Consider the following 20,468-nt stretch of genomic DNA (forward strand, 5'->3'; position numbering starts at 1 on the left):
GTATTAATTTGATTTTCACAGAAGTATAGGTTGCACTTTCACAAAAGATGTATTCTTAAAAACCTCATGGAAATACATTGGAAAAAAAGATTGCAAATGAGTGCACACACAGAATAAACAAATTCAGAGTTCAGATTAGCAGAAGGTACAGTATGAACTCAAACCCAGTTGCTGTTAAGGAAAATGATCAAACAGTATCTGCCTTTTCAGGCAATGTGTCACTGTCTAGTGTCTATTACTGCATTTTCTTTACGATTACTGAGAACACACATTTGTTTGGTTTGAAACCAAACAACAACACAATACACATGTTAATGTTAGCTGGTTATTTGCATTTGTGCTGTGTTGACCCACCACTGAGTTTGTAGCTGCCAGAATTTGGACATACACTATTTTGTTGTTTAACTGATCCGATGAAGACTTCAGCGAAGTTCAGTACACTGTAGGCTGATGGAGGCTTGCAGCGGGAGAGAGCTTGTCAAACACAGCACTGTTTTCATCTTTCAACATTTGGGAGAGCAGTGATGGAATTGGAAGTGGAAGTGAAAGAGGCAACAAGCACATTATGGAGTTCCAGAAAAAATAAAATAAAAATTGAAAAATGAAAAGGAAATCCAGAAAGCCATGGTTTGTTTGATTTAACATTCCCTGAGTGCAAAGCACAGTTATGTGCCCATCGGAAAACTGCTGTGGGCGAGACCAGCACCAATTGTCACCATGCGCTAAAATGAGGAAGCTGCACAGAAATGCATAGCTGAAAGGAGTTTGGTCATGGGTGATATGATATGACTCCTGACTGTGAGTGACTCCAAGTCATTCAAAAGTCCAAAATTGCAAGACTGAATAGACGGTAAGTTGCCGTTGTTTTTGTTGGCGTTTAAAACATGTTTACATGAATGGAAAAGGTCTACAAAAGCCTCTCATTTCGCCTGCACGGCTCTGCATATTGGTTGCAGCTGCCTTTCACAAGCGCTATTTAAAGATGCAAAATCAGCCAGCGCAATTTGTCTCTGTTTAATAAATTACATCATGTGTGCTAAATTTGCATATCATGACTATCTTATCAGAAAACTCTTGTATCCAAATTTGGTCAACTTCATATTATTTCACAAATTAATGTCTTATATTGTAATGTGTAAAATAAATAAATAAATATATAAATCGTCAAAAATCTACAAGTATCGACCTTTTTTTTTTTTTGTTCAGAGAAAATACCAATTAAATCGGTCAGGCACTATTTACGTATTACCCTACTGGTATAGGTGGAATCACTATAACTCCAAAATTAGCAGTTTTCAGAAGACACCAAAAACGGTAGTTTGTTTAACCATTAACATTAACATTGCATGGTCAAAGAGAACAAGCCATTTTTCAAACTTTAGATTGGTCAATAATTTGTGAAAACAACACCCACACGTGGACTGACCAATAGTATACTGTATATTTGTGTGGGGGGGGGGATACTAAATTGTAACATAGGGGGTTTCGGCCCCACGCCAGTGATTTATTATTTGAATTCCAAGACTTGCAAATAGAGTAGAGGACTATATAATCCACACCAGGTCTTTTTGTCCTCTACCTGTAGTGTGAATGCACTAATATAATTATATTAGCAAATAAAAATTTATTTTTTTTTGCAAGACTTCATCAGCATTCCTTTCTTTTACTGAAACATGACAGTGGAAAGGATGTCTGTTTGTGTGTCTCTCCGCCTTCATGCCAGCCTCTCCTCATCTGCGTGCACGTTTGTGCGTGTGCATGTGTGTGTGTGTGTGCGTGTGGGAAAGCAAAGGTTTGAATAACAAGCAGCCAGTTAAGTGGGTCAGGGTCGGAGTTAAGGGGGAGAAAAGGGGGAGAAAGGTGGAGAGAGACTATTAGGATGACAGAGAAGGACAATGGAAAAGAGAGAAACGGGGGAAGGTTTCGACACATGAAATATACACTTGATAAAGGGTTGGATGGGGAAAGCTGTGCAAAATACTAGTTTGGAGTCAAGTAGCAAAAAAAAACATTCTTCCAACTGTCTCAACTGTTTTTTACTCTTAAGTTTGATCCTTGTCTTTTCAAAAAGATGTAAATATAGAAATGTTCACCCTGTTGTTGTACTAAAGCTGGGTCCTGAAATACCAGTGTCATACATGGACAGACATGTAAATAGCCCGAGACCATGTTTAACCCTAAGGGTTTGTCTGAATTTATTTAACTGGTCTGGATTTCATAGATTTCAGTTTACTCTAAAGTGCATTAGAGAACATAAATCAACTTAGCACAGGCAGAGATGGCTGACAGTGTGCGTGAGTGCGCTTCTGTGTGCGTGGTGCATGTGTGTGCATGTGTGCAAGGGAGTGAGTGAGAGAGAGAGAGAGAGAGAGAGAGAGAGAGAGAGAGAGAGAGAGAGAATTTACACAGCTGTGATAGGTCAACTCAACATTTTATGTTTATCTGTCTTGTCACCATGGCAACAATATAAACACATTTTTATTTGCTAAACCGAATCCACTGTTACTTTGAGTGTAGTGTCATGTGACGTGTGTGCAATTTAGATGTGCTCTTCGGATATCACGTCAGTGTTTATCCTTTAATGTGTGCGAATGGAAAATGCACAAATCCTGAAAAAACATTCATGGCCCTTGCAGTCACTGCGATTATTCATTTGATAAAGTCAGGTGCCATTTTCAAACTAAGCTATCGGTGAATTTTTTTTGATTGTCATTTCATTTTTCACTGATATTGTATAAAAACAAATTCAAATGTTTGTGAGGCATCTTTTCTATTTTAAATGACAGAGCTTTTCATTTGAGTTCGAATTTATAACAAAAACGGGCACGAGAATTTTTTTCCCGTATCGTATCAGCTATAATCAGCTCATCAGCAAGCTCTGCAGAAGCCTGATAACGATCAGGTGTCGTTGGAGAACGCAAACATCTCAAACCTGCAGGACCCCGGCCCTCGAGGACCGTGATGGGGCAAGCCTGCTGTACAACATGACCCGAATGTTTGATAACGAGCTTTTGTCTCGACCACGATAACAATCCAACAGCCATATCATAACACAGACTATTATGTGTTGTTCAGAGGAGCAAAATGTTTGACCTATGGACGACAGTTGCATTCAGTGCTGTTCATCTGTCTAATCACAATTTCAACTTATTCATATTAACATATGTGCTGGAAAAAACTATTTGCATTTCATCACTGTGACATCTTAGGGCAAAGTGACTGAAAATATGCAACGAGCATTCACAATGCATCTCTCTCAATGCATCAAAAGTATATATTGCAATGTATAAAGCCGGTTAATAAAAGAACTAGGCTTTAGAATACACAACTTTGGGGCCGGTCACGATCGTGATCAGCAAATTTTTAAAAGAAATTATAAAAATAAATAACCAATCACCGATGCTATGATCCTAAGCGCAGTATGTCTATTTAAGTAACTTGTTTATTTACTGCTTATTAAAAATAATAATAATATTAATAATTGGCTTTACGCGGTCAGGATTTTTGGGGTCAATCAGTGAGTTTTAACACTGATAAACATTAAATAAAACATGTAAGGTTTACATGTTTACAACATCTCTTTTTCGGACATTAATTACAAAAAGAATGCATGAACATCACCCGTCATTCAGGTGGCCAAACTATATTGACATTCTAAGTAATTGCATCGCGAGAATACCTCAACTCAATTAAGTAAAGCGGGATGCTGATGTTATGTAGTACAGTAATCTTATACTGTATTGATGGTCATGGGACTTTTATCTTTGACAGCAGTGCGAGCGTTATGAAGCGAGGTCATCGGGGTTAGTTAAAAACGCTAGGGTTAGAATCTCAAGTCATCTGGGAAGGCATCGGGATCTGCTCCTCTGCATTAAGAAGAGCCAGATGAGGTGGCTCAGCTATCTGGTTAGGATGTCTCCCTAGTGAGTGGTTCCGGTTACGAGGAGGCTCTGGGTACGTTCCAGGACACAGTGGAGAAACTATTTCCCAGTTGGGAACGCATTAGGATTCCCCCAGACGAGCTGGACGAATTGGCTGGGGAGAGGGAAATCTGGGCTTTCCTGCTAAAGCTATTGGCCCCACGAACCGACCCCTGGATAGGTGGGAAAAAATGGAGGGATGGATGGAGATAAAATACACATTTAAAACGGTATAATTGTGGACATATGGGTCTGAAACATCTTCACAGCGTAATCCACAACTCAGAAGATCCTAACTACTATACGTAGGTTTTGCTCAACGTGGAGTGATGTTTCCAATCCAAAATACAGACAAAAAAACAAAAGACAACAAAAACAGCAGCAAGTGTGCCGTGATAGTAAGAAGACAACCATTACACCTGTTGGAGTGGGGGATGGATACCATTAGAACTGCGATGCCTCTGATATCACTAAAATCTATTCCCAAACATAAACATCAATACGTTTGATAATTCAGCCTTTGAGGCAATGTATTTGCATTACTGTTATCGATTAACCAGAATCACACAAAGACCATACAAGCTTCTTATATATTGACAGGACTTGCGCTAAAATAATATAAGTAGCTGCCAAAAGTCATTTGTGGTGGCCCACCCAGCCATAAATGAATGTGACTGTGACAACACTGTGACTATAATGTCTGAGCCGGTCAATGACGTCATTGATCGATTGGTGAATTAATAAAGACATTACGCCGAATCACAATATGTGTGCAGCCGTAAAATGCTAAATAGTGGCCAATTTGTTTGAGACAATCAAATTGGTGTCAAGTCTACCTATTGAGAATGTTAAAATGCTTAAGTCAAACTTCAACAGACTGTCTTACCTTTTTGGTGGGTCTTTAAATGATTGTTTTCTACATAATTTGTGAACGGTCGTCCATACCTCTAACAAGGTGGAGTACTAATTCAAGAACAAAGCTCATAAAGTCACTGCTTTTGACATATTTCAGTGTTAAAAAAAATAGTTAAATATAGAATGTGTTGTCCAAGAATGGAAAAATATTCTTGTTTGAGAGCTTTTCTAAATGAGTACAACAGATGTTAAATTTCCAAAGTAAAAATGTGTTAAATTAACTCCTTTGACCGAAAGTATTGAAAGAAAAATATATTTTCTGGACGAGTTTCTCAGGAAATTATTATTATTATTAAAGTTCTCCAATCACAATGTAACTGATGCAAGTTATTGTCCCTAATACTGCACACCCATGCCATACACACACTCGCACACAACAATGCACCGATGATTGCATTAGATGATTTGATTGCAATATGTTTGTTTTTCAAATTAAATTCTCATAATTAGTCTCTTCTGGCAGCACTCTGTCTCCATCCATCTGTTCCATTTGGCATACTCCCCCAACTATAAGACCTTCTTCTCTGCATCCTTGTGCTTCAACTAAATGAAACATTTTCAGCCACACCCGTGAACAAGCATCAGGGCTTGGAGTCAACCAGTCATCAACGAACATTTGTAGTGTGGGTGGGGGTTGGGGAAGGCTTCTTGGCGTTATGCTGCGGAACAAAAATCCCAGCCAATGTGGACAGACGGGTTGTAATTTAGCTGGGATTATGAGAGTTTGTGATAAAGACAAGAATATTATGTGGGATTGGCATTTAGGCTAAGGTCACTCTATCAACAGCTGCAACTAAACTACCCCTTTTCCTCAAAAAGTGGCTTCTATTTCAATAAATGCTATGCCCAAATTTCTTGTCTACTTGAACAGATGGCACTGGACCTAACATAGACACTTCCTCTTTTTACTCTGATGGAAAAAACAAACAAACAAACAAAAAAAAAAAAAAAACAGGTGACACCACTATATTTGCACATAACCAGATTTTTGTGCTGACGCAAGCCTTGATGCACTGCCTGTTTTGGGAATTTGGTTCATCTCTCTGCGCCACGCTGGGCATTATGGCCTAATGAGGGCATTTGCTTTGACCTGCGCCCGGCACACCTGACAATTTTGTGGATGAAAGTAGACTAAATTTTACACCTGCTGGAACCACGTCTAAGTATTGGTGCAGGTAGTTAGTCTAATGCGATTTTGTTGAATTTGATCAAAGTACAGGCAAATAGATTCTGAACTCTACAGACATGAGGTGGATGTCATTGCATTTAATTTGTAAATATCACAACAGTGTGCATCAAACCCTCTGAATCATTGCAGAAATAAATTCACATTTTGATTATTAATAACTTGTATATTACATGGACACATATGATCGAGGTGGAAGGCGGTCTCCAAATGGCCACGTCACAGATCTGTGATATCCCTGGCTAACCCTCCCTGGCTAACTTCGCTCATGGAGGTACCGATGGAGGTATAACACCACAAAACCTCTGTTTTACACTGTGCCAAGTTGCGTGCATCTGCGAAAACACCAAAACCTGGCCTACCTCTGCACCGATTTACGCCGTGCCTCATGGCAGAAGTGCTCTATTTACGAAAAGAAAGCCCTCGGTTGTTCCATTGTTATCTTGATAACCGATATTGTTCTAAGACTTCTCTGTCTTGTGTTTTTGTGGCAGTGGAAAGCTTTACCACACTCACATGCCCACATTTATAAAGCTGACGTTTCTGGTGTCGTTTAAAATGTCATTGCTGTAGCGTTAGCAACCTTATGGCACAAGGACTGATAAGCATTTTAACATCGACCTGAAAAGAATTTTTGATTGTAAAAAAAAACAACAACAAAAAAATAGGATAATAATAATAATCCAAATCTTACTGAATCTGTTTTAGAATGCATATTATTCAGTATTCCAATGACTTACCCTGCCTTCACGTACTATGGGAAAGATGGACCTTACTACTTGGGAACTCCTAATTAAGTCCGAGTTCTGTTCATGTGCTTTTGCTGTTGTAGCAACAAAAACAAAAAAAATAAAAATAAAAAATCCACATGGAAGCTTGTAAAACTGAACAATTACGGCAAATAATGAGTTGTAAACGACATTGAATTGTGTATGCTTCGTAATTGTGTAGCTTCTAAAACAAACTGCTAGCAGATGATAACGCCCTTATAAGTGTTAGTATTTCTTGCTATTCATGAATCCTTTTTCGCTCTCCGCCATGTTGAAACTTGAATAGTTCTCTCAGCTCAGAAACTCGGGTATTAAACTAAATTCCCAGTTGACCAGTAGAAAATATGACATGAGGGGTCGGTTCAGTGTAATTTTCTACTTGACGTGGTATTTAATGCAAAGATATTCATAAAAAGTACTATAAAATCATAATCACTGAACATAAATTGACTCTTTTTTTTTTTTTTTTCAGGGAAGAGTTGAAATGACCCATTTCACACATTAGCTGGTTAGTTTTTCATAAGTCTTGTATTCTTTTAAAAACTAGAGTGTTGTCTATGGAACGGAAGAATAAGCCATTGTGAAGCTGTTACACAAACAATGGCCATAACCAGTACAACCATTTGGACAAAGAAAGAAACCACGACTGTTCTAAAGTAAATACAATCTGAAACGGTGTTTTGATGTCAAACCCCAATGTCTTCAGTCCACAGCAAAGGTAAGGACATTGGCCTCACTGTTTCAATACTTTTAGAGTGGACTGTAAATATTTACAACTGAAGAGTAGAATAAAGCACGGAGCAGAAATGTGCAAAGCCAACGTCCAATTTGTCTTATGTCTTAAACAGTCTCTTTTTTTTCTTCTTTTTTTTTTGTAACAGTTAGATAGTTGACACAAAGCCTGTCAGTTTTCAAAGTAGGAATGCCTATCCTATTTAAACTGACTACTTGCCATCTCCTAATATACAGTCAGCTCACAGCGCCAAGTCCTTTAAAGCATTATCTATGATTACATGAGCAGAGTATTATACCCCACAGTAGAATTAGTCTACAAATTGATGATGGAGTGGATACAGGGGTTGTTTTTACATAGAATAGTCACATAGAGGTAGCCAGAAGTAGGTCAGATTTATGCAAGCATTCACTATAGCGTGAGGGTTATTTTGATTTCCATGCAGGAAAACTAAATGAAATACTTGAGCTATATTCATGTTTATGACTACAGCTTGTCAGGTCATTTGTCTTGTGATTCAGTGGAAAGTGTAGAAATTGAACAAATATCAATTGCCTAGAAAGATGCAAATAAGATATCTATAGTGTGTACAGTATAACCCTGGAGACATTACAGAGATACTTCATGATGCATAACAATTGTTCCAATTATTGCACCACTCCCCAGTTAAAACCAGGCAGAGAGACCCAAGCCAATTATGTTGTCACAAAATGCACAGTTGAGCTTCATGGCAATTTTAGTGGAATGGAAAATCACATGTAATTCCTGAGGAGTATGAGTCAATCACAAAAAAAATGTCAAACACTGTTGTCATTCATGAACTCAAAGACAGGTTACTTTGATGGAAACAAATAGGTACTCTGCTTTTTTGTATCTACAGTATATCTGATTGGAAACATTCATTGGTGTTTGTCACTGCAATGCATCGATTTTGATGCATGCGCACTACAGTGCCTTTGAGAGACCTCATTTCACAAGCCTACCACCAATTACTATCAATTATTACTGTAAAATCCTGTGAATAAGATGCGTATTATACATGAGATTTTAGGGTATTTGGAGTGAGTGAGCGAGCAAGCAGCCCGTCCAGCAGGATGTAGCCGTGAGCAAGAATAGCTAGCAAAATCTAGCTGAAGCGGCTAACGAGATAAGCTAGCAAAAGCTAGCGAATGCAAAGCGGAGCATCACCAGAGGCTAACTACATTAGCAAAGTTATTTTCCTTCGGGTATCCAATATCCTAACAGAAAGATGACGGCGAAACATGTCAGCCAGGCGCGGCGCAACATATGTAATATAAGAGACCTACGATTAATGGTGTTAATGTTAACTGCTGCGTTTGTTTATGCTGATAGTGTTTCCTTGTGTAAAGCACATTGAGTTGCCTTGTGTATGAAACGTGCTATAGAAATAAACTTGCCTGGCCTATGAATATATGTATTTTTTTAAATGTACGTTAATGTTTTCCAAATTATTGACATTAATAGTGGGTTTTTAAAATGAGTGAAATATTAGTTCACTAGATGGCACTAAATACTACACACTGTGTTCTTGAAGGAAAAGCATGTAATTGTGAATTAAAGAAAGAACTTCACATTTATCATAATACTGCACTAAATGACTGAAACATGTATAATGTTATATTGATTTTGCAAGTCAACCTATATGAGTTTGTCATTCTTGTATTTGCTGTCCACATTGTTGTGAATTCGGACTGACTTTCTGACTTTTATTCGACATCTTCCTTTACTTTAAACAGGTCGACTTTTCTCTGAGTTGTTTTTCTTTTATTGCCAAGGTTTCCTTCATCCTTATTTCTATCCCTTCCACACCGTCTCCCTTGATTTACCTTTCACAAAGATTTTAATTCATATAGTGACAAATGACTTGTAAAATTGCAGTGTTTTAATGTATCAAGCTAACTGATTCTCTTTTTGTGTTTGCTCTTTCATACAATCATAGCTCAGTGTGGTTCACCCGCTTCTGTTGGTGCCGCTGGTCCTCTGAATGACGAAAATGCACACAAGCACACTGAGTTGGCTGCTGGCCACATTGACAACTGCTCTCATCCTTTTTTCTTTTTAATCTCAATTTCTTGTGTTTACAACCATGGTAACAGATGTGTACCAAAGAGGAAGGCAATCTGTTATCCTGGACACTATTGCTCCACTTAAAAAAAAAATAAAAATAAAAAAAATAATAATAATAATAAATAAAATAAAATAAAAAATAAAAAAAACATACACTAGCAATGTCAGTCAGAATTATGATGTGTCCCCCGCCTACTCCCCAGAGCCAGCTGAGATAGCGCCAGCAGCCCCCGCGACCCTTGTGAGGAATAAGCGGTCAAGAAAATGGATGGATGGATATTTAAGTCTCATTTCTCTTCTCAACTCACTGAAAACTTCCAATGAAAATATTTCCTTTGCACACACAACTAAAGATGAAATGTTATTCCAATGGTGCTCGTATGAATATCACGCAACACTCCACACATTGTTATCCTTTGTACAAAGAAATTTATATTAAGGAAACACAATAAGACTCTGTAGTTGAACCAAGATAACAGTATGCAGGTTTTCAGTAGATGCTTATCTCAGGTTCAAAACCCTGTAATAATCTAATGTGTAACCTTCGAAGAATGCTATTAATGTAAAGCCATCTCAGGAAGTCCAAACAATGTCCGGAGAAACAGGACCAGAGTTGCCCTTTCACACATGGAGCACACAGGAAATTGCCTCTATCAGATGTGTTCTCATGTATTAGAACTACTCTGTTTAGTTTATGGGGAAGGGCAAAAAGGAGACTGGGATACAAAAAAAGGAGCTGTCAAATACAGTTAGTAGAAATAAATAAAATTCATTTTAGTTGCTTCACAATACGTATGTCTGCAAAAGATGACTTTTTTTGAAGCGGTGGAAAAAAAAAATCTCCATTAGCCTCACAGTTTCGGATTCAAATCTATGTGCCAAAAACAAAAATATATGGATGTTAATGTTGAATCAAGTACAGTGGATTTCCAAACCATTTTCCCGGTGGGAAATAATGAAACTGAGTAGCTAACATAAAATTGTACTGTAGAGACAATTTTAAGCCTGCCTCCTCTCACTTTGCTCTGAGCATGCAGTGAGGAGACATACAAACAAGTGAGAAATAATACAGTTGGATATAATTAATCAATTAGCAAATTAAACTCTGACTTGTGGTGCAAAGACAGTGGTGCATACAGTATGCTTGGCCAAATACAACGAGAGTAATATCTGACTGTGACACTGAGTTTTACTGTTTTGAATAATAGTTTGCTTACATATCCTTCTGTTGTTGTATACTACCGGTATTTTCCTTCTGTCCTTATGTTCTTTTTTCTCTCAATACTCCATGTTGAGGCTTCTTCTTCATTTAGAATATGCCTTGCATTAAAGAAAAATCCAAACAAAAAGCATAAGACAAATGTTTCATCCTTTGATGCTGCTTTAACCCCTGGGCATTATCTTATTTTGAAATGACTTGGTCAGAACCATCAAAAGCCCAAAACGGGTCACAATAACGCCTACGGGTTAAGCAGAGCGTATCTAACTTTGAAGAGCAAATTAGAAGGCAATTTCGAAAGTGTCTGAATTGTATACAGTAACGCTAAACAGGTAACCTTGCTCTCGCAAAATGAATTCTCGCGGTATTTGTGAGTTCACAAAGTCCGGAGAATGCATCTTGTACCGCTCCAGCAGATAACCGCCGTTCCCGAACCACTGGTGGTTCAGACCAATCACAGAGCGACATTGTTTTTGGGGTCAGGATATGCAACTGTGACGAAACCAGGAAGCCAGCACCGACGGCGGAGCTAACAAACAAACCTTACATGGACGAATGGACACTACAATTAATTCTGTTCTCCCAGAATTACTCACTGTTTCCTTGTAAATGTTGAACAGCGAGAGGCGCTTCGTGCATTTCTAGCTGGTAAGATGTTCGTGCTTTTCCCCCTTCGACAGGAACCAACACAAAATTTTCACCCGTGACCGTGATTGGTTAAAATGAATGTCGCATAGTCCAATCAGCTCGAATTATTGTGCAGAATGTCCCACCTTTTCCAGACAAAATTACTGTGGAGAGGTACCAGATTGCCAGGTTGCTAAACAGGACTAGAAGCGTGATTCTCAAACAAACAAACGTTATTTCGAACCAAAGTGCATTTGCAAGTTTGTATGTATTGAAAGCACCCTGAATACACAGACTATGTTTGCATGAAATAAGGTTAAAGCAACACTACGGAACTTTCACTTTAAATTAATTATGGCGGTGCCATATGGACAAAAACGGTAATGTTATGCCTGAATGAAGACCACATTTCCCATGAGGACAAGCGCATTGCGTCGTCTTTTTTTTTTTTTTCGTTTGTTTTTTTAGCTCATGCCAGCGAGTCAAAGCCGAGCCAGTGTTGATCCTTGACTGTCCTTTTATCCAGGGAGCTTCCATTTTTCTTTTTTGCCTCAGACAAAACTTTTCAGTTGTTTTGCATCTTCTGCCAGGAAAGCAGTAATTGTGTGTCAATATTCAAATTGATTTCCGTCTTTTGTAACGAATGGGGAAAGGGGGAAGTGACGTATGCCATAAAGCAGTCAGTACATTTGTAGTTTTTTGTGTGGAACTGTTCCTACCATCCTCCTCAAAGTTGCTCAGTGCCAGTAAGAATGATACAGACCCCCTCAGGCCATGGCAAAGGTACCATTCAACTAGTTGAAGTCGATGTTTCATCAGAAGAGTTATGAAAACATTCTGTTAAGGTTGAAAAGTTCCTTAGTACCACTCGGGTTTAGATTAAAATTCTGGTTTCTGAAATATTCAGGATAACGCCTTTAATGTGTGAGCAGACCAGGTTACTCACGGGTACAAATCCCGTTTTAATGAGAGTTACAGCAGCCCATCTTTGACCCATGATCCGTATGCATCAAGGTTTGGATTGTACATAGTCCGCGACATGCTGCAGAAGCCAATTTCAAAATAAAAGCCTTCCAACTAATACATTGACTGCGATACAATTGGCTTGTTATTTGTATTTTGAAATTTAACCATGCACTGTGTGGTAGGCGTCGCAGCTCAAGGCAGCCAGCTTAACTCGTTCCCACGTGACGGTCGACTTCCAACATCAACACAGCGCCACCTCGAAATTACATTTAATTGCCAATTAAGGACGATGAAACAGTTAATCATTGTATGAAGCGGCACAAGTCTCCGGCGTTAGCAAGTATTCGCCAATAACGGGAACGTAAACATTGACAGTGTTCAGCGAGCCGAACTGCCGTTGCATTCAAATACTGTCGGACATTTCAAACTCAGAAAAAAGTCCATCAATGCATTTACCGTTTATAATTGCAAATTTCTAAACAATGTAGACTTTCTTTCAATCTATAAAGCTGGCATACAGTATGATGGGTGTGTAATCACTTTGTCTGCTTTTTTTTTTTTAACTTAATTTCAATTAATGGTCCAACTAGTCACTTCTGTTTAGAGTACCTAATCATCTACTAGGCTTCCATCCTCCATTCTGGTTGTTGGAAGGTAAATGAAACAAAATCAAGGGGTTGCAATGTGCTCATACTCCTGGTTGGGAAACACTGCATCGGACGACCTAATCCAAAGTAGTGTTGAAGGGCCAGATTTGACTGATCATGATGCTAGGCAGGCTGTTAAGCTTTGGTTTTCCCAAGGGGAAGAGGGCTTAGAGGCCTCGCAATAAGAGCTGCCACCTCTATATTGAGCAAACTAATTTTCAAAAAAGCAAAGCCTTTTTCCCCCCCCCAATTTCTTTTAAAGTGTGGTTCTCTGCTGCGTCGCTCTATTTCACCATTTCTGTTTACCTCTGATAGGCTCCAGCACCCTCGCGACCCTTGTGTATTTCCGATGGTTTCGCACCAGACATACGGACTTGTATACACGTACATATGGGTGTGTATAGATACTAGGGCTGGGCGATATGGCCAAAAAAATAAAATCTCGATTTTTGCAGTCATTCAGGACGATTACCATTTTAATCGATTTTAACCTAACAAATCCAACAAACGTTTACTTAAAGGTTTCATTTATTCAAAAATAATTCCTGTGAAAAATGTTCAGACACCAGTAACGTATACTGATTCTAGATCAGTTTTAACACAAAATTACATCACATAAAAGCATTTGGATGTAACAGAACATAAGAACAACAGCTTTTAATAATCCAGAAGACAAAATTCGATTTCACAATTTAGCAAATTTTCAACGATTTGATTTTTTAAAATGATGATGTATCGAATTAATTCAATTTATTACCCAACCCTAATAGATACACACTGTGGCATTTTCGCCATAGAGACAGAAAATAATGGGAAAACGCCGCATAGAAATCAACGTACGGTACTCAAGTTAGGCTTGTTTACCGAGTGGCAACCTAAGATGGCCGCTGCCCATACAAGTAGTTCCTGTGCTCAAAGGACCAAGATTACTTGCAAATACAGTATGCGCAAAACACAAACCAAAGTTCCGTTCAAAGGAGATATCTTGATTGCATTTATATGAGCAAATATTCAGATTAGACAAGGGGTAATCCAGGGGGTCTTATTCAGATTTTTAAAAACCCAAATAAGAGCATATTTGGGTTTTGGTGCGTATTTACGTTGCCTTCCAAACCTGAATAAACTGGGATTGGCCGCCATCACGAGTACTAATACCTTGAAATGAGACCGGGTAACTGGTATCGGTACTCACCCAACCGTAATTATTTTACTTTGTTACTAATTTATTTTCAAGTTATTTTTAAAATTGAGTTTTGGTAGTTGAAAAAATAAATACGTTTTGAAACATGAATAATCATGTTTATTAATCGTAATTTCAATATCAATAAAAACTGTCATGATTATTATTTTTCACCCAGCTCAAGCTTGTGCAACTTTTGCTTTCACAAATATGTTGGTTGAATATCAAATTGAGCATGAACCTGGTTGAGACTAGGAGACAAGAAAACACTGTACCAACTGAGTCAAGCCTGATATAACACGGCAAGTTGCTTTTTTTTCTGAAACTGTAGAGGTTGAATTGCAGAAAAGGAATGGAAACTCTGCTCTGTCCACACGTTAAGTTTGACATTGCACAGACTTGCGCATGGCACCTGGCAAAGTAAAATCTGCTTCATGTCCAGTTGGTTCAGACATTTGTGTTGACACATTCATCTCATCATATAAATGATAAGCTTAAGGTTGCAGTGCATGTGCAGCCTCAGCTTCAGATTGGTTGTCATGGTTAATAATCACATGCATGATACTGAGTGGACTCTTGTAATTGTGCTGAGGATTGTCTCCACTCGAATGAAATGGAAAATCTGGCTCTGCATTACCACATCTGGAGGGCAAGCCTCCCTGTTCTACAATCTTCTTTTTCAGTTGTTCTCCCATTTTGTTTCTTATTCTTCTGACTTTCCCTCTCTTCCTGTCTCACTGCTTCTGTGCCTGGCTGTGCTTTTCCCGTCTCTCTCCCTCCTCTATATTCTCTCGCTCTCTGTTCCCCCACACAGTAATATGATCTCGTCTATCAGACCGACAGAGCCATGAATCAAAAGACACACAGAGAGAAATATAGTACAAACCTTAGTGGCCCCACCCCCACTACAACCACACTCATCTGCAACATCCCTACCCCCAACAACTAGCTCTCTCTCTCTCCTTCTCTCTCTCTCCCTCTCATTCTCTCCATTCCCTACCCCCAACAACACAGCCCGCTCTCTATCCACAACCTCTATCCTCCATCTCTATCTTTTCTCAAACAAACACTCACTGACAACAACACTGGGCACGGTGGCATACCTTTGTGCATGCATGTCCACTTTCCAGAAGAAGAGCAGCAGGTTGCAAGGCTTGAAAGTGTAAATTGAGTGTATTGCTGACACCTAACAACAATAATGTGGCATTCTATTAATGCCCACAACTCGAGGCCAGAGTTCAAGACCGGCTAACGTACAGTTGCCTTGCACAATCAAGAACGACAGCCACCAGTTTATCATCGCATAGTCTCCATTCCGCCATGCCTCTCTTGGGGGCCATACATATTAGTTACACATTTAAGAGTGCAATAACACAACGTGAACAGACGCTCCACTTGGGGCATATAGCAGAAAACTTAGTGGAGTGACCTCACACGATGCTTGCCTGCAATTTTGGAACAAAACTCCTCACATATTCATCTTTGAGGGCATAGTAAATTCACTTTATAACTGGGACTTATCTGTAAAGCCAGAAATAAAATACTGCAGCTCATTTGAGCTTCCTCAATCCCGAAGTGACTTGTGATAAAGGATTACCATAAATTATATCCTGATAAATGTATTACAGGAACATTACAACATGATGTTTGTTTTCCTCCTGTACCGCTGTTTCTTATTTAAAGTGACAGTGTGTAATCTTTAGCGCCATCTAGTGTTGAACTAATAATTAATTTCATTTAAAAAAACAACAACACTATTGATTTCAACAATATGCAAAAAATATGTTCTATCTCAACAACGTACATATATATATATATATATATATATATATATATATATATATATATATATATATATATATATATATATAGATATATATATATATATATATATATATATTAGGGGTGTGCCCAAAAAAAAAAAAAGGAAAAAAAAGACTCGAGATTCTCATTTATGAATCCAATCGAATCGATATTAATATCCAAAAATTGACTTTATTTAAATTAGAAATGAAGAAGGGGAAAAGGCAGTTGTAGCCCACATTCTGTTTTTTTGTGAAAAAAAAGGCACTTATAATACAAAATTAATAAATGTTTAAACAAAAAACGACACTTTAATGTCTCTATTTGTCATTTTGACTTGCAAAACAGACTGGAGTAGATCATGACAATGTTGTGCATATCTGTAAATTGAAGCAGAATTCATTTGTCAATCAAATAATTTTGAATCGAAAATCGTTTGAATCGAGAATCGATTCTTTTTTTTTTTTTTTTTTTTTTTTTTTTTTTTTTAAAGAGCTCAGAATTGTTCATTCGGTAGTCTTACCGATTCAACGTCTCGAAAATCGATTCTGAATCGAATCGTAGACCCAAAAATCGTAATTGAATCGAATCGTGAGACAGTCAAAGATTTCCAGCCCTATACACACACATAAAGGTATGTCGCTGAGTCCCGTGATTCGTGCTCCCATCGCTTGTCACCTTCTGCTTCTGCTCTTGCAAGCTTTTACTTACTTCTCTTGCTAGCCGCTCTTGTTAGCCACTCCAGCCTAGAAAGGAAAGGTGGGAGGCTTGCAAAGTGTGGTCTCTCTGAGCCATCGTAGTGTGCGTGCTTTGAAATGCATGGCATGCGCGACATCAAGTGGTCAACTAATTAGGGATGTAACGATAAGCGCAATATTGTGATATCGTGATATTAAAACTATCACAATATCGTCGTTGGCATGTTCACAATATTTAAATGCAACACACCTGTTAAAAAAGTCAGGTTGATTTCCATTTGTGCAGTTCTATCACCCTCTGGGGGCTAGTTTTTTAGTGCAATTTATAATATAATAATAATAACAACATAACATTGATGTTATATACAAAAGCATAATATTGTGCTTTTTTTAGTATGGGCTCTTGGTTTTTGTTTTTTGTTTTTTTGTTTTTTACAATATTGTGACCTTTTTTAATTATCGCCAACCTCCCCACGATATTGTGATAATTATCGTATCATGAGCTTCATATCGTGATACTATCGTATCGTGACGTTTGAATATCGTTGAAAAAACGATCCCTACAACGAATACACACTGCCACTTTAAAAGAAATACCTTGATTTGTCTTCCATAAAACAACCACTGTATTTATCATGGAAATGAAGCACAAACAAGAATCGACAAACAAGTTGACATGACTTATTTTGATTGTTGGTAGTTTGGTATGTTTGTATGTATGTATGCACAGTCATTTATTCTTCAGCCTTTAAAACATACACAAGAATCTGCTAAATAACGAAATGAACGTACCAATCTGTTCAGACTGAAGGATATACTGTACTCTGGTAGCTGTATTCTTCTATTATGCAACGTATAATCACAGTTAACCACAGTCGATTGAGAGGACTTCACAAGGCATACAGACACCCAACAGACATCGGTACTCAGTCAGTCACAGGTTTCCGACCCTGACCCCTCAACTTGCCCAGGAGAGATTGAGAGCTTCTCTGCTGTTGTAGTCAAGACCACACCAGCCGAGACCAAGACATTATTGACATCACAGATGATCGAGACTGAGACAAGTCCAAGATTGTATATATTGTATTAAAGAATAGTCCCCCCAAAAAATACAGACCAAAGTGACCATTATATGTTGTTGTTTTTTTTCATTATATTAGCAACAAAAACAAATCCTGCTATGTTATTTTTAAAATAGTACAAAGATACAAATCTTAGATCTAAGGGACATGCCCTGGCACTCAAGGCAACACTGGGAAGGTAGCGCAGCACCTGCATTCTGCGTTTCTCACTGATCACATTAGCACTGGCCTGGTCTCAACCGGTATTGATCAAAATTCCCAAGTCCGCCCTGTCCAAGACGAGTAAAAATGCTTTCAATTCCAAGACAAGACAGAGACCCTTAAAAAGTGGTTTTGAGACTGGTTGGAGACCAAGACCAATTTCGAGTTCTTACAACACTAAACTTCTCAGACAACAAGTTAAGCAAATATCAAGAAATGCCCATGGAATTGATGTGCTCAAATATCCCAAACCACTTTCATCTACCATATTGCAGTGCTCTTTAAAGCATAATTACTTTAAAATTACATTGCCGAGAGTCTAACAAAATCATAGTTCATCTTCAATAGACAGTGGTAGCAGTCGCTGTTTTAATTAACTTCAACCTAATAAAGCAATTAATTACCATTTAATTGGCAGGGCAAGACAGATGAATACCCCCCCCCCCCCCCCAAGTTAATTAAAGTGGGGGCAACACAAAGGTTACTTTCATTTGCCAGACAATAAGCAACACAAGAAGGTTCCTAGCTGCTCTGTGTCACCGACCTTGTTGGTCCCGAAGGCCGGCTCAGGATAGGAGAGCTGTCCCAGTCTGCTGTGCTCTGACGCGGCCAGAGGCTGAGGAGGTGGTGGGTAAACTGTCACATCCATGGCCCAATATACATCCGCTTCTCCCGCTGTTCTATTCTTCTGCTTGCTTGCTTTCTTCCTTCGAACAAAATCAACTAATGATTGTTTTGTGGTGTTCTTTTACAAACTTGGAGGTCCCTGAGTTACCGTATGGAGAAACATCCACGAGCCTCTTCGGGAATCAAACGCCGAAAAGTAGGCTTTATAGGATCCCGCAAATTTTGGAATAGGCGCTTCTCTCCACGCCGGGTTTCATGCTCCAATAATTCCCCACACTTCCAAGTATACGCAAATATTCATTGGCAATTAATTCATAAACTATTTTAGCCAGAATAACTCACTGTAAGACGCGTCTCCACCTGTTTCTTTAATGGTCGCGATGTTTTGTCCAGCCAGGAAGAGATGCGACTTGTAGTGTAGTGTAACTGTTTCAATGCTGTGTCCCGCTACTTACTGTACTACTACACTGACTGCCGTACTGCTGTCTGTGCTGCTGCCAACTGCTGCTTTGCTGCTGCTGCTGCTGTTGCTGGCGCGCGTTGCTTGGAGCGACACTTTACAGAGCACTCATACAAAGAGAGCTCTGTCATCAAGTTAGCACTGGTTTGCGTAAACGGATGCGGAAATCATTTTGTTTTTACCAAAATAAGAGCACTTTGTCAGTGTGTTTGTCCGCCCCAGTAAACGTTTTGCAATTCGAACGGTACAAATACAGGTTGGATTCACAAACGATGGACCAGCTGTAAATTAGACTAAACCCACAGAAACAATGCAGTAATAGTAGCTGTGGAAAACAATACTATCAGAAACACATGTAGGCATTCATTCATTCTCCAAAACCCTACATAAATTCTAGTATTTGTTTCATGAAATTATATTTCTTTATTCCCAGCAGTCATTGCTGGATGTCAGCCGCCCACGCCTCCGAAAAAGTATCGGCTGTCCTGAATACACAATGGCCACCCCACCCCTAACAACAAAAACATTGTTTCATAATATTATTTTTAATATATTTAGCAGGGGTGTGAATTGCCTAGTACCTGACGATTCGATTCATATCACGATTCATAGGTCACGATTCGATTCAATGCCGATTAATCCCGATACAAATTTCTAAGCCGATTGTTGCATTTTTTTTTTACTCATATTCAGAAAATACGAATCAGTAAACTTGTACATGTACACTGTAAGATGTGTATGAAAATGTATTTATTGATCTGAAACTTCAGTCTTATAACTGTGAGCCACTGTATTTAACAAACAGGTTGTAACCTTTTTTCATATTAGAACAGCACTGAAATAAAATATTCAGGCTTAATGTTCCATTAATAATAATAATAATAATAATAATAATAATAATAATAATAATAATAATAATAACAATAATAATAATAATAATAATAATAATAATAATAATAATAATAATAATAATACATTTATTTTTGTATAGCGCTTTTAAAAATACTCATAAGAATAACATTCTTCCATGCTTAAGGTGTAAACACTAACCCTAAGCAAGACGTTTTGTTGAATATTTTTCCATCAAAATTCAATGTTTAAAAATTGATTCGGCTGACTATTAATCAATTTGAGAATTGCTCGCTGTAATATCGCGATATATTGCTGCGTAGCTTTCTGTTTCCATAGTTTTTGGCGTAAGAGTTTTGTTCTTCGCGTATTCATGGTCCTTGCCTATTGCAAGTGTTTTTTGTTCTTTCACGTTTTCCTTGCCTTTTGCAAGTGCTTTTTCTTATTTTGTATTCCTTATCTGTCTGCAAGCGCTTTTTGTTACTTGTAAGTGTGAT

General features: G+C 38.3%; 1 protein-coding gene across 5 annotated transcripts in view; it reads right to left on the reverse strand.

Moving 5' to 3' along the window:
• The window catches only part of tox (thymocyte selection-associated high mobility group box), an 80,005-nt gene extending 60,772 nt beyond the window's left edge, over positions 1–19,233 (reverse strand). Inside the window, exons 1-3 of one of the 5 annotated variants that reach the window (XM_077536861.1) lie at positions 19,023–19,233; positions 18,811–18,938; positions 18,580–18,738 (exon numbers count right to left, since the gene is read on the reverse strand). In XM_077536861.1, coding sequence (XP_077392987.1) covers positions 18,580–18,738; positions 18,811–18,825 — 174 coding nt within the window. In that variant the 5' untranslated portion in view covers positions 18,826–18,938; positions 19,023–19,233. Of the gene's footprint in view, positions 1–18,579 lie in introns of all 5 variants that reach the window. The other 4 variants (XM_077536869.1, XM_077536887.1, XM_077536896.1 and 1 more) reach the window with 4 other exon arrangements.
• Between the last annotated feature and the right edge of the window lie 1,235 nt (positions 19,234–20,468).

The sequence above is a fragment of the Festucalex cinctus genome, chromosome 1 (genome assembly GCF_051991245.1).
Source record: "Festucalex cinctus isolate MCC-2025b chromosome 1, RoL_Fcin_1.0, whole genome shotgun sequence".
In the NCBI taxonomy this organism is placed as follows: Eukaryota; Metazoa; Chordata; class Actinopteri; order Syngnathiformes; family Syngnathidae; genus Festucalex; species Festucalex cinctus.